Genomic DNA, 25,791 nt, shown 5'->3' with positions numbered 1-25,791 from the left:
TATTTTTTCTTTCCTTTTGCAGATTACCTTTAATGCATGGTAATAGAACTTTGATTTTTATAAGGATAAAATATATATATATGTATAAAAATCTTGTAATTATCCTGAGGGAGACAGGAGGAATGAATGCTCTGAATAATGTTATCACTTCTATGGACAGTTCCATTTGTGTAGCCACTTCTGTTAATCTTGAATGGATTTCCTTTTAGGTACTCTTATATCATGCAAAAAAAAAATACCGTACATTGGAAACCTTGTTTTCTAAATGATACTGGATAGTGTAAGCTTTTCAGTCTTCGCTGTGATTAAAGATCTGAACTGTAATGTAGTAGCTCTTCTTTGTAAGTAACTGCATTTAAAAATCAGTTATTTCCTCAATACTGTTCTTAGTCAAGGACAGTATTTCAAATACCATGGTACATTCACTGTGGATTAAAGGATGCTTTTTTCTTTTGGTAGATCTTAGAGTTTGGTTTTTTTTTTAAATGTAGCTGGTTTTGTCTCCTAGACTATGGATTAGCTTGATTAAAGGAAAAGTATTGATTCAATGGACTTTCAGCAAGTATCAGATTTAATTAGAACTACATGTTACATAAGATCTTTAGTAAATCCTTTTATGTCTGAATTCATCTGAATGAGCTTTATTGATGAATTCTTTCAAGAAGTAGTTTCAGAAGCCCTTCCTTTTTAAAAAAGTTTTAACTTTATATCCACATTTTAGAAATGCTAAACACATTGATGACAGTAAAAAAAGTATCTCATTGAAAACATATAAAAATATCATAGGTTAAAATGCTTGGTTTTGCCATTTTTAATTACTATGTTTACAGTAGCCAAAACAGTGACTGTGTGTGTCAGTTTTGAGATATATACATAAAGTATTAAGATAGTTTCTAGTTTATATGCTTGTAGTTTGTGAAATTATCTATTTATTAATGATTTTAAAATAGTATATAGAATTTCATTGAATGGCACTTTTTTTTTCTTTTTTTCCTGTGGTAAAAAGAGACATTTTACAACTTTTTAGAAACACTAGATGTCCCCCCAAACCTATTTACAGTTGTTTTTACAGTATGTAACAGACACTCTAGAAATACAGTTTTATCCTTGAGGTATATTCTGTGCTGGACTTGTGTGTAAAGTGTTTTTTTCAGTTATTCATGGGTTGCAGTCGGTGTTTCCATTCCATCTGCCATCGCTGTCATAGTCAATGTCACTGTCACAGTGTAATGAGATGTATGTTACTGAAGTCCTTTTAGTGCTTTGAAAGCATGTTTTGGGAGATGACAGGTTTTCTTCCTTCATCTCTTTATGTAAGAAACTGGTTTTACAGGGGTTTAGATTGGAATTTCTGTGATTCATATCCTGATTCTTATTTGTATGTTAATCTAGTAGTTCTAGGTCTGGTTGACCTCTTCTGGGACCCTAGCTGGTTAAACAACTTAGCAAGTGCTTTTTTAGACAACAGCCTTTATGAAGAAACTTTGACTTCAGAAGGGAAAGGAAAGAAGCGATAAAAATATGTGTTACTTAGGTATACATGAAAATAAATATGAAAATAATATAAATAGAATAGAATCATAGAATCATAGAATCATAGAATAATTAGGGTTGGAAAGCTACCCTATTCCCAGCTAAGTTGCTGTCGTTTCTAGGTTGAGAGAGATAGCCGACCGTATATATTGTGTTTCTTTCTTAGTATGTTTGGGTACCTTTACAATTTGTATTTAGTTCAAGTCAGAACCCACAGTATAAGCCACAACCCACCTCCAATTTTCGCTATTAAAACAGCAAATTAAATCAATTCCTACTCTAAATCCTGACCCTCACCAGCTACTCCAGTGTCAGCAAGCCCAGCAAATCTTGCTGCTTTTTTATGCTGCTTTGAATACAACTTTTCTTACATGAGCCAGTCCAAATTCTGATCTTTACTGTAACTCTTTTACCAGTAAAAAGCCAAATTAAATTTAAAAAAAAATCATCCTGCTGCCAGAGAATTTTTCACCGTAACCAGCATTTGACCTCTATTTCACTGTCAGCTGCTGCTTAAGCAGCTAAGAAACCATAAATGCTTTGTAGAGCTCCTCAGAAAACTGAAAAATAATGCAGACCTGTGTAATGCAAAAGAGAGTGATATATGAACTGCTGAAACTGACCAGCATCAGGGAGTTACAAGTTATCTTTTTTTTTCAATGGCAGAATAATGCCACTGATCTTTAAACTGGCTTATCCACGCCTCACTGCTGACTTGGATAGATCTTGTTGCCTGTCGCCCTTGTCTCTGATAGCAATATAGCCCCTCGGGCTTTGAACTCTGACTTCAAGACTGTCCCTTGCTACCTCTCTTGCAGTGACGTGTTGCACAAGGACTGTGCAACAGGGACAGGGAACAGGGACAGCATTTATCACAGTGCTCTCACTGCAGTTCATGGTCACTTTGAGCCTTTGCTGAATTGATTCAGAGAGGCTGAACTCACAGTGCCATTTCAGCAAACATGATAGATTGGCATTTAGAGTCTAAGTTTATCCCTTAGCTCTGACCCAGATCACTTAAAGTATAAATTTATGCTCTGTCTGCATCTTTTTTCTGGGCAGCTATTCACAACCATTATAGTGATACCCCCACTGCCCTCTCTACTTTTAAGATCTTAAAACTCTCCTTGACTCAAAGAAGGAAACAGAAAAACTATAATTAGGATCCTAATACTCCTCAGACACTACTTTCGCCAACTGGTTCCTAAAGGAGTATACTTTTTTATCTGTCTATTTTCTCTGTCGTATTTGATTTTTTTTTCCTGCCTGTAGTTGCAACTGGGCAGCCAAGAAGTGTGTGTGTATATATGTATATTTAAAAAAAAAAAAAGTCAAATTTCTATTCTCCACTCAAGCTCATCTTAAATATACCTTTATTTTAGAAAGCTCTTGCTTTACAGGATGATGTAAAAATGTTTTCATCTTTGGAGTATAATTTGGGAATAATGGAAATGAGGTAAGGATTTATTTTGCCTGATTTTTGATAACTGCTTAATCTTACTATACTAGAAAAATAAGGTATGAATTTATACAATAGAGTATGTAATGGTTTTAATTGTTTTAGAATATGTAACATTATTTCCTTATTTAAAAGGAAATGAATAAGACAAAGACCCTATTAAAAGTCTTTAAAAGTTATGTTTCCTCAGACTTAATTAAGACCTGTATTTTTTGGGGGACAGGTGCAGTAGACTCAGGATCTTCTTCTTCCTCCTCATCATCCAGCTTTGTGAATGGTGCTACCAGCAAAAATCTCCCAGCTGTCCAAACTGTTGCTCCAATGCCAGAGGATTCAGCTGAGAACATGAGGTACACAAGTTCTATCATTTAATATTAATTGTAATTTCTCCTCCCAGACCAGCTTCTTACGTAAACTGGAGAGGATGAAACCAGACTTGTGTTTGTGCAGCCAACTAAATGGTTCACCAGATTTGAGTTGGTGTGCAAGAGACACATGCCATGGGATCGCTAATACCCCTCTTACACTGGCAGCCAGGAAAACACCCTCTGAAATTTCTGTTAAATATCTTTGTATAATAGGTTATTATTTTGTAAAAGTATTGAGTTGTGCCACAGCACACTTCAAAGACAAATTTTTGACCTGTCTGCCCTAAAAAGGTGATGCAGGTTATACTAAGGAGTTGCCAAGCGTCCCTTAGTTGTCTGTCCACTTTGAGGTATGTTTTTAAGATTGGAGTGGAGACAGCAACCAAGCTAGCTCATGAATAAGTTAGTTTCATTCTCTATTGAGCTAGAAAGAAAATAAACTTAAATCAAGGGCCTTAGGTAGCCTGTAAAATGAAAGTGCTTCAGTGTTTTAACAGACAGTTCTTTTGCACTTTTTTGCTGGTCCTATCTCAAACATCAAGTGGGGGTTGCAGGTGAAATCACAGAAATGGGTGAGGGCCCAGCCTGAAAGTGTGAGGACTCTTGGCTCCGTTCCAAAAGGTGTGAATAATCAAGGAGAGAATGACCATCTGTATGATGTTATTTATTGCTTGACAGTGTTACAAAGCAAGTTAATAACATTATAGTGTAATTAAACCACTCGTTTTGTTTCTTGTCTTCTTAATATGTTAGGACAGTGCTTCACTGAGGGTGAAATGTTTTTTAAAATTCAGATAATGAAGTATGATAAAATTAAACTGTATTGTTAATCAGTTTCATTTTCAGTTGTTTTAACCAATGCAGTGTTCTTGTTTTTTTCACAAGCATTTTGAAAGTTTTTGTCCTGTAATCAAAGAAAAACTGAAGTTGCATAATCTAGAATTCAAATTTTGAATTCAGTTTGAACTCAGAACTAGCTGGAGTCTGAGCAGTAACTGAAATTCTGACTAAAAAAAAACCTGAGAAGGAGCACAAAATCATATATGCAGATAATTGAAATCTAATCAACCCAAGAAATGTCTTCTGTGCTTTTTTCGCTTTTCTCCTCCCCACCCTCCCCCCAGAAAAGAAAAAAAAAGAAAAAACTAAAACTTTTTTTTTTTTTTTTCCTAACTTTGAATTCATTGTGCTTCAGTTTCTAGAAGATTAAAAGTCAGAGGTGTTTGTGGGGGCAGAGTGCATGAAGTGAAAACTAACCTATCTAAGCCTTCCCATACAGCAGCTGCATAGGAAAAGTGCTGCTTATGGCTGTAGACTGAGCAAAGGGAAGCAAGCAGGAGAATGATCTTGGACTTTCAGACATTTCAGACATTTAATAGACTTGATTGAGACATAGAGTTTTGGCCTGGAATGAGGTTGGGAAGGTGGCGTACCCTAATGATTGCAGGATGCATTATAAGGTATAATAGATGATGGAAGCAGCTGTAGAATAAGATCAGTCTCTCCCCTGTGTGTGTGTTCATGCAGGAAAGTCAGTAGATGGGCCACCTGCTTCCCTGGAACATTTTTGCAATCTCTGTGTACGTTTGGTTTTTTTTAATTCTGTTTGTTGTTTTTGAAACTAAAGGACCAGAACTCAGTATTCAGCACATAAATGCGCCAGGGATTTACATGAAGGAAAAAAGATATTTTTTTTCTCTGCTTAAATATTAATTTCTGTTCTTTGATATGCATTTTTAAACAGTGCTAAGCTTTGATCTCATGTTTTGACAGAACAATATTCCCAATTGCCCACTAGTAGATCCATAAGATACAAAATCTATCAGCTGTCCATTTGGTAACAAGGTGTTTATTTATAGCTCATCGAAAGTGTAAATTAATAGCACATCCACACATTCTGTATTACTTGATTCCTACATAAAAATTGGTCTTACTTTAAAAACTTTTGAACTTGAAATTTTTTCTATTGTATGTAGAGTTTTGAGAGTCAAATGAACTCAAAAATTAGGCCTTTGAAACCAGTTTACAGTGAAACTGTTATTTAAAACAAGGTTTAGAGAAATCTGGATTAATATAGTAGGCTTTTTATCCCTAGCAGCAAAAGCTTGGGGTGGATTCATGAAGCAAATTAAGAACTCCAATCTGGTCACCTGCATTTCAAGTATAGTCAATAGAGACTTTAGCATAATGAAATTCACTAAAACAAAGGCTGGTGATATGAATCCATCTTTTAAAATACTAGAAAATTCATATCTGAATTCAAAATGGGAAAGCAGCACATTGAAAGAAAGCAAGCTATAGGAATTCAGTAAAATATTTTTAACTAATGAAGGAAAACTTCCAATCCATTTATAATGTCTGCTTCCTTTCTAAATGTAGGGATCATCATGTGTTCTGAATTAAAATATCCACAGTTGTTTAGTGTTTATAGATAGTAGATAAAGTATAGAATCAATTCTCTTTGATTCTGTCAAAAAAAGGAACTTCTGCCTATAATGGTGGTTTTGAAAGACAATAATACTTTGGTGGTGTAATTCAAACACAAAGAAAACCCAATCAGTAGTCTGAAAGAGAACAGCAAAAATTCTTGGTAGATGAGACTGCATCTGTAATTTCTATTTTTAAGTTCATTAAGATAACACATCAGGTGTTTAATCCTGACAAGAAAGTTTCAGATGGCACAAGTATTATTCAAGGGAAGGACTTTTAAAAGATACAATCCTTAGAACAATGCTGATGTTCACATACTATTGCTAGGTTTGTGTCTTCAAACAAAGTTATAGTATTTCTGGGATTTAAGAAGCATCAGAAGTCACGACACCTCATTGTACAAGTAGAAATGTTCCGCTCTTCAAAGACTGTATTGTCAACATGCAGAAAAGTATAAATGCAAAGAAAATTTATTTACCTGGGATCATGTTTCCTCAAAGTGGGAGAAAAGAATATTGTTTTTCTCGATACCTGTGCTAGAGCACTTTCTCATGCGCTCCCTTTTCTAGCATTGCAATGCATGCAATTTGAATGCCTTTGCAATGTTATTTGAAAGCTTGAACAAAAAAACAAGTTACTTGTGATTTCTTTGGGTAAATAAAAACTTCTTTTTTCAAGTTTTCAAATTTATGTAAGATTATGAGATGCATATAAGCTGAGACAGGTGAAATAGACCTACACTTAAATATCTGGCATTCTGCTTACCATGTTTGAAACTGAGAATAAAAATTTTACTTGTTCAGGAGTGCTCTAAATGTTGTAGGCTTTATAAGGCTGACACACTGCTGACTGACATGACATTTGCATTTCCTTAAAGCCATTTAAACACTGTAAAAAGTTCAATGAAATTGTAACCATCCTCTTTTCTAATGAAGCTTACAGCAGCTTTTAAAAACAGGTATGATCTGCCATAATTTAGTTTCTGTTGTTATGTGTTCTTTCCAATCATGGTCTCTGTTCTTCCACAGTATCACTGCAAAGCTTGAAAGAGCCTTAGAAAAGGTGGCCCCTCTCCTGCGAGAAATTTTTGTTGATTTTGCCCCTTTCCTATCCCGAACATTGTTGGGCAGTCATGGACAAGAGCTGTTGATTGAAGGTACTGGTTCTGTTATCAGGTTATATATTTTAGCTATTAGTCATTTGATATGAACAGTTTTTTGTTTTCACTAGCCTTTTATAACTATTTTTGATAAATAAATGAATTAGTTGTTAATGTGTTGTTGATTTCACTTCCTTGCATTTAATTTCATTTAAAGAAATGAAAAGTGATAGCTTTTTTACCCCTTTTTTCCCTAAGTGAGATGCTGTGTAAAGATACATCTGTCATCTTGGAATTAATAAAACTCTTTTATAGTTTGCTTTTTCCTCCTCAGAATATTGATACAAGTGTTTCAGCCTGACTTTGAGAAACTAATGAAAAATACAATTAAAAACTGCAATCAATTCCCATAGAACAAGTTAAATTGAAGACTGTGCTCTGATATTATTGATACGTATATCTATATTTGGTAGGGACACTATTTGCTCATGCAGGTTAGTTGGATTCACACAGGCAAATAAAGTGTTGTCCCTAGAGGGGAATGAAAAGTGATGATTTTTTAAAGAAAGTTACCCTTGGACACTTTTAAGGATTTTTATGGCATTTTATGCATTGATTTTATTACTTCAAAGGTAGAAATTTGCCTTGTAAGTGAGGCAGGAGGTATTGCAGAAATTGCAAATATGTCAAGCTCATGCAGAAAGTAATGAATCAGTGCGAATGCAGGTAAAATAGTGATGGGGTAATTTGCATGAGTAAGCATTGCTCCATTTGCATGAGTATGCATTGCTCCCACATCATATATCCAGATGAATATATACAGCCAAGTAACCTTTTTCCTTCCAGAATTGTTCTTACACAAAATCTTCTTCTTTACTGGGAGGAAAAAGTCTCATTAAGGCAAAGCTTATAATGTGTGAACAACTGCAAAGAAAAAATAGAGCCTTGTGTTCAAATTCTAAAACTCCTTCTATTATACATGTGTTTTAGCTAAATATTAGTGTACAAGCTTTCTATGGTCTCAGTTATTACTCTCCATAACGTTGGCCCTCTTTTAATGCTGGAAGTACTCCTAAATAGCCTTTTCCTGCTGTCTCATTATTATTTAATAATATTATTGTTTAATAATACAAAGGAATGGTATAGCAGCTTGGTAATTCTCAGAAGCTTCAGGTATTTTATACAGTTTATTTTATAGCTATGAATAGGGTGCAGTTCTCACTTAAGGCGCAGTCCTCACTTAATGACACCTGAAGTTAATGGTCTGAGGTAGTCATTGAGAACATGGAGATGACTGTAAGATATTTGATAGATTCCATTCTTAAGTCTCTTATTTCAATGAAGTTGATTGAAAAATATTTAGCAGTGTTTTCCTTTTCCATTTGACAATTGATTAATTGCACTACAGTTTTTTATACAATACAACTAAAATTATCTTGATTTCACCTGAGCTCTTTCATAGATTAAAAAAAATCCTTCATCAGTGCTGTTCCAACTTTCTCTTTTGGTGAGAGTCATAGCAAGAACAAGACTACAACAGTTCCCAGCATATGACAAAGACTGAAAAGCTAGAGACCACAGGAACCTCACAGCTGTATGGCAGTATGAGTTTATCTCATTGTCTGTCCAGGGAGAGAGATGGTTTTATTGTAGCATTCTGCTGATACCCACTTGTACTGCTGTTCCAAATTTTGTCCCATCTGTGAATCAGCCACCTAACTGAGTCTCGGGAATCATTGCTTATAGACCAAACACCGAGTTCCAAAATAAGGACTGTCGTTCCCATAATTCTTCCTTAATGTTATGTCCAACCTTTTCTTCAATCACTTGCATTCCTTTCATTTCTAAAAACTAGTCATTTCTTCCCATGATATTGAAATAGCAACTTGTAAAGAAAAAAATCCAAGCACACCATAGATTTTACACTACAGGACTCTAATTTCTGTTTGCTCCATCTAGAATATTTGGGCTTTTTTTCTTCTTAGCAGAGAACGCAGAAAGCTGTTTTTATAGTCACTGTGTACTTCTCTTCTTTTTTCATTGCGTGAGACCCTTGATCTTAACTAAACTGAATTCTTGCCTAGTTAAGTTGCCTTTAAAAGAGAATTCTCGATTTTCTCCTAGTCTGATACCTGATTTACTTTGAGAAATTTCCTGCCATTGTTTATTAAAAGTGCCAGTGGTGGTCCCTGGAGTGCTTTGAAGTGCTCTCCATGTAATGACTCCTCAAAACACAGGTTTTTAGTGGCATTATTCAAGATATGTGAGTACATAGAATTCCTGTGGGGTTTTGATAATTTAAATTTGGGTTTTACTGGCAAGCAGTAATTAGCTTGTCAGTTTTATATGAAATAGTTTAATTTGTTGCTTTATGTGTAAAAGTTTTAGAATAATCAAAAAGCAGCAAATAAACTTCATTTAATCAAGTCTGAAGGTGCTGTCTGCTTTTCAGATTGATCACATAAAAGTATTTCTTGCATTCTATGAAGCATGTCCTCTTCCTCTGATTATTCAAGCTTGAAATATAAAAATACCTTTCCTCTTCTTGTTGTTTTTCAATATCTCTTTATGGTATGGAATCTTTCCTGCTGATGCTTTGAGATAGGCGTTGTTAATAAATATATTTGGAAATGTGTACACAGCTTAGTTATGATTTCACTTTTTTGTAGTAGCTGAGCTGTCTCAAACTTTTGGCAAAAAATCTTGCAGTCATAACATGCCACCTCATTTTCCCTTAGCTTGTGTCATCATTCTGTCCCATGGAAGACTGGCTGATTTATTGTTTAAGGGAATGATACTTAATATCTAAGCAGTGGCTTTTTAATTTTTGCATGGAGTTGAAATAAAAGGGCTGCAATGATCTGCTCAGTCTAGACCAAAAGCATGGGCCACTAATACTCAAAATTGTTTTGTTTTTTTATTCATGTAAATTCCCAAATACGACTGGTAGCAAAGGAACACTACCAAGTAGTAATCTGACACGGCATAATAGATATTGGTAAAATTTTACTAAAATAGTGTTCATTTTCGCTTTTTCTAAATCAAGTTCTTGGAATCGACTGAATTTCAAGTATTTCAACGTCCCAGAATGTAAGTGGAATTTTTCCTCAATGACAGGTTAAAAAGGACTGATTTTCAGTGTACTGAAACCAGCCTACTATGGTTCATCAACTCAGTTTCTTTTAATGCTTCACAGAATAGAAGTTGCAAAGGTTAAAATCATCCATATAGAATCCAGTTAGAAACAAATATGCAATACGTGTAGGTCACATTTTTGAGTTTACCTATACTCATTGTGGAGTTCCATTTAACACTTGCATAGATATGTTTTCAGTAATTCTAGTTTCCATATGGTCTGCAAATTCCCTCCATGTAAAGTGCATTACACCATTCTAGCTTTTAGGTGAAAATGTTACAGATGAGTGTAATCTAATCTGTAGCCAAAAGAAAAGTTGTATCTTCTTCTTGTCAAACACAGATGTGCAAAAACATTTTCACCACAGCTATTCTTGGAGTGTCCTGAACTGTAACAGTAGGTCCAAGATTGAAGCATAATCACATGCAACGCTTTCCCTTTTCTTTTTTTTTTTTTTTGGAAGTACCAAACAAACATTACCAATGCTTTTCCTTTATCATTAGCTGCATGGAAGATCAGCCAGGTAGCCTTTCTCCAAAAGCACTAACAATTCTTTGTTGTACATTTTATATGTTTCTGATACATATACAATTCAAATGTTAAGGCTCAGTTAGAATTAAACTTAGCTAGAGGTATTAAAGATAACAGGAAGGGATTCTACAGGTACATGGCAAATAAAAAACAGACTAGGGAGAATGTAGGCCCCCTCAGGAAGCTCTCGGGAGAACTGGCTACACAGGATTTGGAGAAGGCTGAGGTTCTGAATGACTTCTTTGCCTCGGTCTTCACTGCCAAAGGCTCTGACTGCACCACCCAAGTCTTGGAAGGCAGATGCAGGGACTGTGAGAATGAAGACCTTGGGCCCGTTGTAGGAGAGGAACTGGTTCGAGACCATCTTAAAAATCTGAACATGCACAAGTCCATGGGTACTGATGAGATCCATTTGCGGGTCCTGAAGGAGCTGGCAAATGAAGTTGCGAAGCCGCTGGCCATCATATTTGAGAAATCATGTCAGTCAGGTGGAGTTCCCGATGACTGGAAAAAGGGAAATATAACCCCCATTTTCAAGAAGGGGAAAATGGATGACCCAAGGAATTACAGACCAGTCAGCCTCACCTCTGTGCCTGGCAAAATCTTGGAGCAGATTCTCCTGGAAGGCATGCTAAGGCACATGAAAATCAACAAGGTGCTTGGTGACAGCCAGCATGGATTCACTAAGGGGAAATCCTGCCTGACCAATTTGGTGGCCTTCTATGATGGGGCTACAGAACTGATGAACAGGGATAGAGCAGTTGATGTCATCTACCTGGACTTGTGCAAAGCATTCGAGACTGTCCCACACGACATCCTTGTCTCTAAATTGGAGAGACATCAATTCGATGGATGTACCACTTGGTGGATAAAGAATTGGCTGAATGGCTGCACGCAAAGAGTTGTGGTCAATGGCTGAATGTCCAGCTGGAGACCAGTAACGAGTGGTGTCCCTCAGGGATCGGTGATGGGACTGGTCTAACATCTTCATGGCTGACATGGACAGTGGGATTGAGTGCACCCTCAGCAAGTTTGCTGATGACACCAAGCTGTGTGGTTCAGTTGATACACTGGAGGGAAGGAATGCCATCCAGAGGGACCTTGACACACTTGTGAGGTGGGCTGATGCCAACCTCATGAAGTTTAACCATGCCAAGTGCAAGGTCCTACACCTGGGTCGGAGCAATCCCAGTCACACCTACAGGTTGGGCAAAGAAGAGATTCAAAGCAGCCCTGCGGAGAAGGACTTGGGGGTGTTGGTTGATGAGAAAATGAACATGAGCCGGCTTCAGTGTGCGCTTGCAGCCCAGAAAGCCAACCGTATCCTGGGCTGCATCAAAAGGAGCGTGACCAGCAGGTCGAAGGAGATGATCCTGCTCCTCTACTCCGCTCTCAGGATTTAGTGTAGGGTGTCCCTGCCCACGGCAGGGGGTTGGAACTAGATGGTCTTAAGGTCCTTTCCAGCCCTAATGATTTTATGATTCTATGATTCTATGATTCAAATCAGGTGAAACAGAAAATGGTTGTATGCTGATAGGATCAGAATCTGTTTCACCTCATTAGCACACCACACAGCCTTATGAAAATATTCAGTAGGAGTGATGATGGAATAGCTTTGTATGCTATTTGACAGGAGGCTTCTTGAAACAACTGAAAAATTGCCAAAAAATCCTTTAGAAACCACGAATAGAACTTGGGTGCTAAATGACACTATAAAAGCTCCCAAAGACCACAAGTGTGGCATGTACTAACACTGGCACAATTAGTTTCTGATTTCCTTGGACAATACTGAGTTTTGTATTAGGAAAACTGCAATAACCATTTTCCTAAGATACTGTAGTAATGTGGAAATCCCATACGCTTCTGGGTGGGGCGGGGGTGTGGGAGGTACTTTTTTGGTGGTTAACATGGCCTTTGGCTTTCTTTTGAAAGCGAACCCTTGTATTATTGTTGTGCTCAGGAGCACAGATGCTATAAAGCATCTGTGAGTGCATCCTCTTGCAGAACCTTATTTTCCATGCATATTGTTCTCTCATTCTTTACTCTCTGCCATATCCAAAATATTTTTGTTTGTGTCCAGGCATGCCTTCTTTCAACTAATTTGACTTTGGGTAATTGCTTACCAGTCTGTAGCACAGCATGTAGCCAACATTCTGATCAAAATAAATAAATATTAGCAAGTAAGAAAGAAAGGGAATTTAAAAATAGTATTATGATTTTCAAATTTGCATTAACTGGCATTAAGAGCGCATAAGTAAAATGTGAAGCTATTCATAGTGCTGAAATTTCTGTAAGCCACTTTTTAATCCTACTTTGGTATTTTTATTAGCTATCTTTATTACAGTGCAGAATTGTTCCTGGCAAAGTTAACTGCTTAGATAGAGATATACAAAATGAGAAGCAAAGGCATTCCACTCGAGAGATATGTTGAATTATTTTGTGGAATAACTGAAACTCAATAAAAAGCCAAATTTCAAAAGAGACAAATGCTGGGTCCAATCTCTAGGATCAAAGAGTGTAGACTATATTTGGAGGGTAGGAGATGAGGGACAAACCCACACAAAGAATGTAGGGATTGTTATAATAATTAGCATACTCTGGGCTCTCTTAGCTCAGCTCTGAGGCAACAAGGACTTGTGCAATAGTTACATGCCTAGGAAGAGCAGCTGAGGAGGTGATTTAGTTTTTGTGCATAACTGCAGTCAAACCCTTACCATCTGGAGGCAGGACCATTCTATAGACAGCACTTCAAGAAGAATACACACACATATGCAGAGGGAACAGGTAAGCAGGCCACAAAAGTGACTGATGGGTGGGAGATAAACTATGTGAAGTACAGTGTAAGGGGTTTGATTGGTTCAATGTACCAAAGAGATAAAAAGAAGTTAGATAGTACAGGATGTCTTAGCCTTTCTATCAACAGAATGCCTAATAGGGTAAATAACATTGGAAAATTTGCTAGGGCTTACCGTCAAGTATTCAGACAGATGTTACTTGTGATCTTTATGACTATTTTACACGTTCTTTCTAAATATAGTCTTTGATCCAGCTTCTCAGGAGGAAAAATGTCATGTATTTGCTAAATGGTTTGGGAGCTTCTTTGTGGCTTGGGAGCCTGTGAATCCCAGTTTCCTATGTGCCATTAATCTTAATTTGCTCTAACATTACCATCACTGCATTTCTTCACATGGTCATAGACAGATGTACTTCGAAGTCAGCTATCCACCTGCACAGATCAGTAAAAAAAAGTGCTTTTTTCCCTTTTTCTGTGGTTGACTGCCTCTCAACTGCAGATGAAGTCAAGAATATATCATCTTCCCTTGAGGCATCAAAGATGGTCTGTGTTGAAGTCACTGTATGAAACAAGCCTTTCTTTTGAATTTTTATGTGCGTTTGTGTGTATATGTATATATATATATGTAGAAAGTGATTCTTATTTTTATTTAAGGAGTTCTTTAATCATTACCTTGAAGCTCATTTTAGTATATAACATTTTCTCCTTTCTCTGCATTCAGACAAGCTTCATATAAAGCTCATGCCACCTATAGTTAGACATCAGAGAGTTCCTGTTAGAAATCAAGGTGAATGTGAAAACTCTTTCTGCAGGAGGTCAGGCCAGTGTCATTTGCAGTGCGTGTCTCAGTCTACATGATCACTCAGTTCAGTTCAGGGTCAAGAATCTTATGAGCTGTTTGGTTTGTACTGGGGCAAGAACACTGCATTGGTTTTCAAGGCTAAGGAGTTCATAACATATTTCTTCTCTGCCATGCTGCCTCCCACTCCTTTCTTTCCATGTGCCCTAAGTGCCCTTTTTCTGATTCTAGTAAGAGGTTATGCTGCAGGCTTAGCACAGTGCAGTTAAAGCCTGTGAATTGCCTGACCCAATCTTCTGGAAGATGGATTTCCTTAACTTTTGGTAGTAGGATTCCTGTTCATAGATTTCTTTTTATCTCACACTGTAAACACTTGTAAAAGGATCCCAGTGAATTCACATTCAGATAGAAAACAAACCACATTTAGATAATAAGGTTTAAACACTAATGAGTTGCAGGTAATGCTTTTCTTCAGTAAGTTTAAAAATATTCATCATCACTAAAAAGACATTGAATAACTTCATATTGTTTCAAGCTTTGAGTATCAGTTTCCACTGTGGGATATTTTCAATTATTTTCCTTTATTACTGTATGAATTTTTGCAAGTAATTTACAAGGTTTGGTTTTTACCAAGAAAATAAGTAATTCTGTTTTTACCAAGAAAATAATAGGTAATTTTGAAATAGGACATGAAAACCCTTGAAATCCTCCAATGGATATAATTCAAAATGATGCTGCTGATTGAAATCTTGCCTACAAATATTGTAATCCCTTCATAAACAGAAAAAAAAAAAACAAAATCATGAATTTCAAACTGCTACTTATAGGCTTTTAAGAACTTTGTTGTATGAAATTATCTGTGATTAGTTCTTAGTATCTTACTGAAAGGCTTCACAGTCTGCTCATGTTTCTGCAAACACTTCAGGACTGAAAGTGTTTCTTACTAAGAAACACTGATGAGTCTGATACACATGGAGACAGAAAACAGCACCAGTTTTCCAGAAGTCTGTAGGGTAGGAACAAAGAAATTATCAAAGGTTAAATGGATATTCAAATCTGCCTATTTATTTATACATACTCCAGCAGCGCCAGGGTTCAAAGCTTTACAACTTCCACTGTGTTTTTCAAAATATGCTATTAGTGACAAGACAGATCCCAATACTGGCATTCAGAGGAGGAACTAAAGAGCAGGTGCCACAGTAGAAGTCTCTCTTGTTTATCTACAGTGTTTACCTTCAAACTATAATGACCCTCACACCAGTTACAGAACATTTTTCTTTCACATAATATTCCTTTATGATGTCTTTAAAGGGATATAATTACAAACACCCGAATGTGAAGAGGAGACACATTCATTCAGTTCTGAAGGTTTAACTCTTGAATTACTGAAGTTCCTGTGTGCAGAAGTATGTTCTGAACAGATGTTTAACATGGCAGGAAACATTATAGATCAGAGATCCAGATAGCAACTAGGAAATGCATAGCATCTGGCACCTTTTTGAAAGTAAACCTGCCAATAATTAATTGCATATATGAGCCACTCTATCCCTGTCTAATGAATTAGACACTTACTAAGATGCATTAGACTATGTAGCAGAGGTTAACTGCTCATGCCTTCTCCTTTGTCTTTGGCTTGTGTGGTCCCAACATAACTTAAGGGTCGAAACTGTTGTTGGCACTCAGATTATATGTCCTTGAATATATTATCATTATTACATTTATTAATAATCAAGATATCTTTACAATCCAAAATGTACAGAATTCCTATTAAGCAGAAGTTGGGGTGGGTCTGTTGCTTTAACAATGGAGAAAAAAATACTAAAAATGTGAGACTAATTGTAAAGTTTAGAATCAGCTACATATATTCAATGGAAGGGGCTAAGATAATGCAGCAGTAAAAAAAATATATGCCCTCAGGATAACAAAAGCTGGAAGCAGCACAATCAGGTTTGCTGAAAAGAAGCTCTGTTAGTTATCCTTGAAAATAAAAAAGCCACTAGATGTTTGAAGTTGCTAAATTACTGTTGAAAGTGCTACTATAAAAATTACATAATTAGAAACCAAACAATACCAGTTGCTGTTCTTTAAAAGAATGTAAAGAAATACACACAATACTGGAACCTTTAAAGGGCAAGAAAAGGAGTTGTTTGTGGTCTTTGGGTCCCCCTTACTTTCAGCAGTATTGAGCACTTTATCACAAGTTCCTTTTTCAAGCTAATAGCCTGTGTTCCAGTTGCAAACCATAAGACCTGGGAAGGACTGGTCTTTTTGCCTTAAAACTCTAGAAGAACACCCTCCCCGAGGACTTCATACTTCTTTGTCCTAATACCATCCAGGTCAGAAGTCTCCCTTCTTGTACTAACTTTCAGCTTTCATGGAAAATAATATTCTTTTTTCCCCTTTTTTTTTCTCGGTAAGGTTGTCTCCTACTACAAAAAGTGTAGCAAGAAATTTAATGTTATTTCAAGGAAATAATTTTTTAAAGATTCTTGAGGAAGGTCTGAACATGTACAGGCACTACTGTAACATAGCCTGTAGGTGGAATCATCATATCAGGTATACAGCAGCACTGCATGGTAACACTGGACAAAGTTGTACAATTTGTTTTTTAGAACAGCCACCTTTTCCCCCTTTATTTTCTCCTCTACTGTCCAGGTCCAAAGAAAAACGAGGTGGTATGCCAGAAAGGTATTCAGTATCTACAGGATGTTCATGCTGTGACTGAAGCTCCCCACAGACAGAGGTTCTCTGGTTCTTATTCCACTTAATTCATCATTCAGAACTCAGCAGGGGACTCTGCCTGATTTTGGACTTGAAACAGTTGGGCTGGTGTTTGACCCACTCTTTGGCCTGTAAGGGCTTAAAAATGGAATCAATCTACTTTATTATCTCAGCAGTATTTTCCAAACTACCTAACTGATAAACTATAGGGTGAAAATAATATCTTTGTATCAGATTTTGCCCTGAAAGGTGTATTTTTCATGAAGCACAGTTTAATAATCCTTTTTTGTGTAGCCTGAGCTCTATGTCCGGATTCTTTACAGAACTAATCTCATTAGGGCTGGTCAAAGTTTCTCCGTCTATGTTCCTCAACTCTCTCTCAACTTACCACCTGCTCTTATGACCCAGACTAAAACCTTTTAATCATTGACCAAGTTTACAAAACTTCCTTACTTGCCCTAATGATTTAAAGGCACTTATACAGTTCTATAACCTATTGGACATGGATGTGTTTATTTGCATGGCATAAAGAAAGAATATTCCACAAGAATTCTTGAATCAATTAGCTTGAGAAACTACTACACTTGAATCTTTAAAATATGCCTGTTTATAGACCCTTTTGGTTTTGATAGAAAACAATGTTAATGATAACATAAACTGTAATGAAACATCAAGCCTGATTTATCTAGATGTTAACAGACTCTCTACAGTCCTGGTATTGTTTTTGCAAGGACTAAGAGAACGTATCTTTACTGTGTTCAGTGTAACTTTATGTCAAAATTTACCTCTCCCCCCCAAAAAAACAAACCTGCTAAACATATATTGGTTTATAGCATGTCTTATTTTTGTCGGCTGGTATGTGGCATTTTATGAGTCAGTCTTATTATACTAATAGTGATGTTGTCTGTGAAGATTTTCTTGCAATGGAAAACCCACATGCTGAAAGAACTTGTCAGACAACAGAGACAGTTGTGATATGTCAAATTAAGATGGCAGAGTGATGTCAAAACAGGTCAAGGGAGAGCCCATAACAATGTTACTGTCAAGTAAATAAAGAAAACTGAAACACAAGAAATATAAGTTATTTCAAGAGTGGTGGTTCTGTGTTTTGAGCAGCACTGTTTTAGAATAATTACCATTTGTTAGTAGGGCTTCAGGATAGGAGCAAGACCTGATGGCTGCCAATTCAGTGTGGAAACTAAAATTTTTTTTTAACTTTTTATCAAAGTCTCAGAAAACAATTACTATCTAAACAAAATATTAGTTCACCAACAGTGTGCTCAACTAGATACTAAGATGGTCATCTTGGCCATAGAAATTTAGGAAGCTGCATGAGTGCTGTGATGTTATACTTTGTCATGGTACTTGTAAGCTGCTCTAGTTCACTCACTGATCTCTCAGTATGGCCCCAAGGCCGCCAAGGAGAAGAAATATAAGGAAGTAAAAAGTGAGGAGGACTAGTAATGAGTAAGTGGTTTTACTTTCTTGCCTTCTTTTTTTGTCATCATTTGCCATACACATATTTTAGTTGTCATGCCATGATGATAATATTCCCCCTATAGTAGGAAAGAATGTAACAAAGAACTAGAAGGTAGTAGTAGAAAGAAGGAAAAAAAAAAGACAAACTTAAGGAAAAGTGAGTGAGTAATGCATTTTCAAGGAAAGCATGATATTCTAGAGGCTGTCATTAGGGATCATGCTTACGATCCATCTTGTCCAGGATGTCACTTTTGACAGCTTTAGAAAGAATTGGAAGAGGTTCTTGAGGTGAGGGGAAAACATGGTGTGTAGTGAAGAGGTATAGTGAAGGTACAAAATACAAACATTTTCTTGTGTTAATGAGTGAAATTGGCTTGTACTTCTTTGAAAAGAATTAATTGTTGAGGTAATTCTTCCAAAATGTATTTCTTCTAACACAGATTTGAGAGGAGGTGAAGGATCGAGAAAAAAAAAGAGGAAGAAGGGGTAGATGTTTCTTCATTTAAATAAGAAAAATGTGAGGGATCAGTAGAACATGAAATCTCAGAATAGCTGTGTTTTTTTTTTCCCAGATGTACTGAATATGTGGCAACTTCTATGGTATTGGTTGTTTTCATTTAGTAATTTTTCTACAAATTTCATCACAAGAATAGCCCCTTCATCAGGAAAGGAATGGCATTTTGAGAAAATATCATGACAAAACTTGAAAAAATATTTTAACTTTATGCATTTTAAGTTAATTTTTAATTGTTTTTGTTGTTGTTGTTTGTTTGTTTTTTTTTTTGTCTTTATTCCATTTGTTGAAATAAAGCATCCTGGGCAGCAGCTGTAGCAGAAATTTAGCCACAACTGTGAGCCACTTTATTAATATCATAGGATAAAGGGGGAAATCAGAAGACATTCAGGATTCTATTTTTATTTTGACAGTGGACTGTTGGGTGTTTAGAAAAAAGTGGAATGGTTTTCATTGAGATTCTCTCTAGGTAAATAAGATTGGATTATCCAGAAACTCTGTCTAAATTTTTTTCTGAATTTTAGATCTGTTCTGGTATAGCAATTAGATAAGCATATTAGTTAACTTCAACAATTATTTGAAAAGAGGTCCATCCAAAAAGTTACAGTTTTAAGAGGAAGAGAGGAAAATAGAAATGCTTATATTGAGTAAATCCCAATGGACCGTTGGCCAAGAAAAAAATTACCACAGGTGCTAACAATGAAAAACTGGATCAGTTTTTAAAATCTTCAGGGAGAAGTGAAACTGAACAGTGGCAATGGATTTCATTTTATCGATTAAGTGATCACCTTCTTAGTTAATGAATGAGAATTTGTGCATCATGTTAACTAACGCAAAATTGACAGAAATTCCATATGTTGGTATAAGGCTGGACTTTTCAGAGTAATGTGGCACCAACATCAGTTTTATCAATATCATTACAGCACATGGGATCACAGTATGAAAGTCTGGAATTTTATGAAGTAAATCATGTATACATTGTAATAAATCCCCTCTCTGTGGGTATGCTCTCAAGGGTTTTTGCCATTCTGTGATTCCATCTGGATATTTTATAGTCCTCAATCAGATTCCTTTTAGTAACTGCAGTGGTGAAGAATTATAGGTTGTCTTGCTATAATATAATAATTCAAGAAACTGTTACATAACGTTCTTATTCTTTTAAACTTTATCCTAGTATTAAGACCTGTTTTATATCACAAATTTGATTAAAAGGCCAAACCATTAGAGCTGGGTTTGAACAGATTAAAATCTGTTTTTTATGTTGATCTGCCTGCGTTTGAGGTGTTTGTCTTAAGGTATAAATTCTAAAGATTTCTGATAATATTTTAAAGGTATTTCATTTGATAGCCTGGATGATACCATTTTTAGGTTTTCGGGTACTAGATATAAAGAAAATTGGATGTGTTGTGAAGTGCCTTTCACTGTAACAAAAAATCATAAAAGAATTATAACTGTCTTGATCAACTACAAAAGCACTGAGTCAAATTCACATTCATCATGTTTTCCTGTGTCACTTTTCTGCTCTATAAAGGAGATCTATCCATACAAAGTATGGTCTGGAGTACTAATACAGCCATCTTTCATGGTCCCTAGGGTTGGTGGTAATGTTGTGTTCTGCCAATCAAGGCTGCAGAAGGGAATTGTTAAATCCATAACCCTGACTTTGGTATTTTAGTGAGTTATGTTCTTTGGAATAGCATTTCCTTTCATCTAGCGAAAGTGAAGTTGTAATTATTTTGCAGCAAGGCTGTGATTTCCATCTGCAGACTTTCGGCAATTCCTGAATATTTGCCAGCCTTTGCTTTTCATAAATTAAGACCATTAGCATAATTTAAATGTCTACAAAATATGTGACGTGTATGGTTCTAAAAACTTTGAGTGAAATCTTTCAAAACATTACATTCTGTTTAATAAACATCTTGCCCTTTTTTTCCCTAATAATTGCTTTGCTTGGAATAAGAACATCTGTCATTTTAGTTAAGGGGTTTACATACTTAGCATTTACTTTAAAACTTTTCAACTATCTTTACATTTTCCCTCTGTCTTCTCAGATCTGTAATGCACTCACCAGCAACTTGATAATTGATTAAAAACATCAATTTGAATCTAGGCTTCTCTAGAAGGAATAATGTAAATTTAACCTATCCAAGTAATTTTAATTTATATTCAAGAAAGAAATCCCAAGTTTATTTCTTTGATTCTAAGTTGGATTTATGCAAATATTTCAAGAAAATATTCATCGTAAGATTTTGCTGGCAGAAGAAGGACATTTTGCAAGAACAAATAAACCTGAAGGAAAACTTGCATTTACAGTCAAAATATTGCCATCACTTTTTTCCTAGCACTGTCACAGCCAAACATGCTTTAGTTTCTGTCAGCAGCATGAACTGTCCTTGTAACTTTGTTGTGCCATTCGTAACAAATGTTGAACAGAGTATAAGGGAATAGTGTATCAAAAATGAAGACGCAAGTTCTGAGTGACAATTACCAGTGGAAATTTCCTACTCTCTCATTGGGCACAGAAATCAGTAAGGACTTTGAGAAGAGATACCACGGTATGAGTTACCAGTAATTACAGTGACCAATTTGAAGCAATACAATTTTGTTTAAAGTACATGAGGACTACATCACTAGGAAATGGAAATAGATGACCTTACAAAAATATATGTTAAAAAGATTAATTCTAGTATTTTCTGCTTGTTTTTTTTTGTGTTGGGTTGTTTTGTTTTTTTTTTTTACTACTTTTAGGACCATAGGCTCATTTCTAAGTATATTTTATGCACTTTCATATATTAATAAAATAATGCATATAATAACATGTCTTTATTTTGTCATAAGCATTTTTTTCTGTCAAAGCTCTTGTAGCTTTGATCCACGCTATACAGGAGTAATAAAGGCCAAGGTTTATCTGTGAACAGGGTTAAATGGATTAAACTTTCTCAAGCTTTTTATTTAGCCATACCTGAGACTTTAAGATAAGTATAACCTATAACTGAGAGAAAGGTTTCTCCTGGCTATAAAGTATAGTTAATTGCATTCTTTTTTGAAGTTGAACATAAAACTATTTAGCTTTTGGTTTTGCTAATATTACAATTGATTCCAGTTCCAATAAAGGTTTAGGTTGACACAAAGTAAAATCATTGACAGAAAATGCAGGCAAACCTTGATAAAGACCAGATGAAACTGTGGTGGTATTCACTTAGACTCATACACACATTGTATTAATAATAATAAAAAGAAGTTCAAAACCATGATCTTATTTCACAAGGATTTTTTTTAAATTGATTTTATCAGCCTACATTATATTTCTTCACAATAGAAATTCACACTGACCAGTTCAGCAGGATGGCATTGAGGTTTTGAACCCATGACTTCATTAATGCCGCTGGCAGGAAGTGAAATAGTGTAGTTGAAATTAATCTTTTTTTAGACATTAATAAGTCATAGTGAAAAGAAATAATTAGCATATCTGGGCCAACAGAACACTGAAAAAGAAGTCAAGTAAACGAGAGCTTTTCAAGATAATTGCCAGACATACATCATTTATTCCAGATTAGCTAAGGTCATGCACTTGATGCTCCCAGTTTTTGCATCCATATATGTGGTCATTGTTGCCATCAAATTGCTGAATTTTGATGGCTATATTTAATGGACTGAGAATAGACCATGAAGCAAAGTACTAAGAACACCAAATATAAAGAGCACTTACTCCATTCAGTTAAAGAGTGCCCTTTTTAACCTTCCTGTATGCAGGAAATATCCACTTGTATTTTAGTAATTACATTAGCTTCCTTAATGGCATTTGATACAGATGGTATAGGAAGACTTTATCTGTGGCTGAAGAATGCAGGCAACAGTTTTAGTTTGAAATGGTAACACTTTTTGTCACTGGAGTTAAGTTGGGGGAGGGAGGGAAGAGAACTGAAAATAGATATGTGTGCTCTCTTCCATCAGAGAAACCATTATTTTTCAAAGCTTGTTACCATTTTTGTTTCTCATTATGTTAATAGTAATAAAGTCTTACACACTCTAAAAGTCTCTGTCAAATCCTGCGAAACAGTAAAGAGAAAGAACAAATGCGGCTGTCAGTGTGTTTGGGGCTTAGGAATTTTTTCTTTATTCTGATTCATGTTACAAATTCTAGTTTTGATTTTTGTCAAGATACCTTAACTAGTTTGTATCTTCTCTTCTGTCTGTAAAATGGGAGCAGGACATTTTCTTCCTCCTTTTCTATTTTTGTCTATTAGAAAATATGCTGTCTGGTGAAGTAAATCATTTCAGTGTCTGTACCATGCTAAAAGCACTAAGGTAGTTTGCAGAAGTTTGACTTCTTAGAACAGAGGATTGTGCAAATTTAAAAACAAAAAGAGTATTAAAATGATTTTTTTTTCCTGTTGTGTGTAGGATAACTTAAGCAGAAGACAATTATTATTTGCCCCTACAACTTTTGATTATGTGGAATCTTCATAAACCAGAGATTGCGTTCTGACAGTTTTTCCTGGTAGGCAGAAATTGATCTGTTCTCCATTAGGTCTGAACTGGTTTTGTCATTCTCTGCCATTGACTCCACAACAGATCTCACAGTAAACTCTGAAGATTAATTGTGTTTTGTGTAACAGAAAGAAAATCTTTATTAATTCAAATCTTAACTGCTTAATCATGAATAAGCAAAAAAGGGAAGAAGTGCAGTAGAGCCTTTGGCAGCTAGGAAGGAGGAAATGGAGCATGTAATGGAGGGCACACACTTTTCCTCATGCTTTGAGTGGAAGGAGTCCCTGAAGTGGGACTAAGAGACTGATAAGCAAGAAACTTATAACGTTCGAGTGGCCCTTTTTATGAATGGTTCATGTTTCTGTATTCACTTTTACTTCAAGGAATGTATGGTATGAGTACTTAAAGTTGAATAGAAAATATTTCTGTTTCTATTTTCTTCTTCCTACCCATCAAGTTGCATGGTATTCCCCATTTTCTGTCATGGCTACTCTTATTTTGCTTATTTATAGTTGGGATATTGCACAGCTAATTTCTGATTTAGACAGCTCTCTGCAAAGTTTATTCTTTGCATCTAACTCTGACATTATGAACTTCTTTTATGAGTCTCTCCTATTTCCCTTCGTATTTTCACATGTGAAAAGAGCTAGTCTCTAGGATAGTTATTTGTTTCTTTTTTACATAAAAGCCAGCCTCTTAGAATGTCAAGTTATGAGAGGTGTTAATGGCTATTATCAGTGGATTGTTTCATCAGTGGGCAATTACAGAACTGGCATGCTGATGTGCTAACTAGGTCCTGTAACCTTAACTGTATCCTTCTTTTCCTAAATTTCACCAAAATCAGTTTGATTTCATAGAATCATAGAACCATGGAATAGTTAGGGTTGGAAAGGACCTTAAGATCATCTAGTTCCAACCCCCCTGCCATGGGCAGGGACACCTCACACTAAACCATATTACCCAAGGATATATGTAGCTTTTTGAATGCTAGAAAACTTCATCCAATCTGGCAATTGATTAAATGTGAAACGCAGAAATTATCAAGTGATGTCTAGACAAATAGAGAAAATAATTGTAGGTCAGACAACCACTTTACTCAAGCCCATAGAATCATCAAACTATTAAAAAGTTATATATAGCGTATAGAAATTATTATTGTAAATAGAAAAGTTTGCACTAATATAATTATTACATCCTTCATACAGGGAGTCCTGTTTTATTATGTACGCAGCATTTGTGTCATTAAGACTAGATCATCATTTTTATCTGGACGGTAATCATAAGTACTTATCCCAGCTTTGTGCCATTTAGGCATGTTTGGTTTGAGCCATGCTCCAAACTTCTTTTCATATTGTTTGAAGCTACACAGGTGACAATAGCTACACAACTGTCTCAGAAAGTTAAGAACTTCAAATTCAGTAGATTCAACCAGGAAATACTCATGAGTTTAATATGTATATTTTGTGTCGAGTTTTCTATTTGGAAACCTGATGAAGATGCAAAGAAATTATTGATTATGCATAATATTAGCTATGTAATTTACTTGGTTTATTTTTTGTAGCTGTGTTTGATGCTTATTCTGGATACATTTGTTCTTTTGATGTGAAATCAGAAGGTGAAAACATGTACCAGTTTAGAAGACTGTAGTATGGGAATGTGTTTGTAAGAGCATTATATTGCCTTAGTCATATTTTAATACATCTGAGGTATGATTTTGAGAGATGATAAGTGAGGGCATGACAGATTTTTTTTTAGTTTTACAGAATATGAGGTGCATTAAAAATAAACCAGAGAACATCCTGTGATAAAGTATTTGATATGTCTCTGCTACCTGCATTTGTTTAACTGTAGAGTCTTCTGTTTGGATTTTCTTTTGTCAGCTTTCAAACAGTGGAGGTAGCTTGCAGGTGATAAGTATCCCATTAATCTTTCTGCTCCTCTAGCACTTGAGCTTGAGAATAGCTGATCAATTACAGCAATTGTCTCCCTAAATGAGCTTTGCACATCTGCCTCTTATTTCATTAGTTAACTGTCTGCCCATATATCTGATAGAATGGAATCCTAGTAGCTTCTTACAGCTTGTTCTGTGGTACTATACAATAAGGATGGGGTTGTTAGCAAAATGGGCACAAAAGGGTATTTATCCACTACCTGCAATAAATATATGTGCTATTGTGTAGGAGTGCTTTTGTCTCTAATCGCTGTTTGTAGAAACGTACTTAAAACACCTCAGTTTGCTTTTCAGCTTCCTATTTAGTCCTCAGTTGCAAGCTTTACATTTGTGAATTTCTCATTTATTTAATACACCCAAAGTGCCTGAAACCATCATGTTATTTTCTATCTGAGTTTAGATAACAGAAATTACTGTATAAAGTTAACAGTAAAGTGTAATTTTCTCTATGTCTCTTTACAATGCATCTTTTAAAAACTTGAATAT

General features: G+C 35.6%; 1 protein-coding gene across 8 annotated transcripts in view; it reads left to right on the top strand.

The window, feature by feature from the left end:
* Nucleotides 1–25,791, top strand: part of NBEA (neurobeachin) — a 506,232-nt gene that overhangs the window by 212,593 nt on the left and 267,848 nt on the right. For all 8 annotated transcript variants that reach the window (XM_061457520.1, XM_061457513.1, XM_061457519.1 and 5 more), the window contains 2 exons: nucleotides 3,216–3,342; nucleotides 6,819–6,946. In XM_061457520.1, coding sequence (XP_061313504.1) covers nucleotides 3,216–3,342; nucleotides 6,819–6,946 — 255 coding nt within the window. The remainder of the gene's footprint in view (nucleotides 1–3,215; nucleotides 3,343–6,818; nucleotides 6,947–25,791) is intronic.

This window comes from Pezoporus flaviventris, unplaced genomic scaffold, assembly GCF_033815535.1.
Source record: "Pezoporus flaviventris isolate CSIRO_AGI_PZ_B2104156 unplaced genomic scaffold, CSIRO_AGI_Pfla_v1 ptg000025l, whole genome shotgun sequence".
In the NCBI taxonomy this organism is placed as follows: domain Eukaryota; kingdom Metazoa; phylum Chordata; class Aves; order Psittaciformes; family Psittacidae; genus Pezoporus; species Pezoporus flaviventris.
The sequence above is the reverse complement of the archived record's forward strand: the minus strand, read 5'-3'. Positions and strand labels throughout refer to the sequence as shown.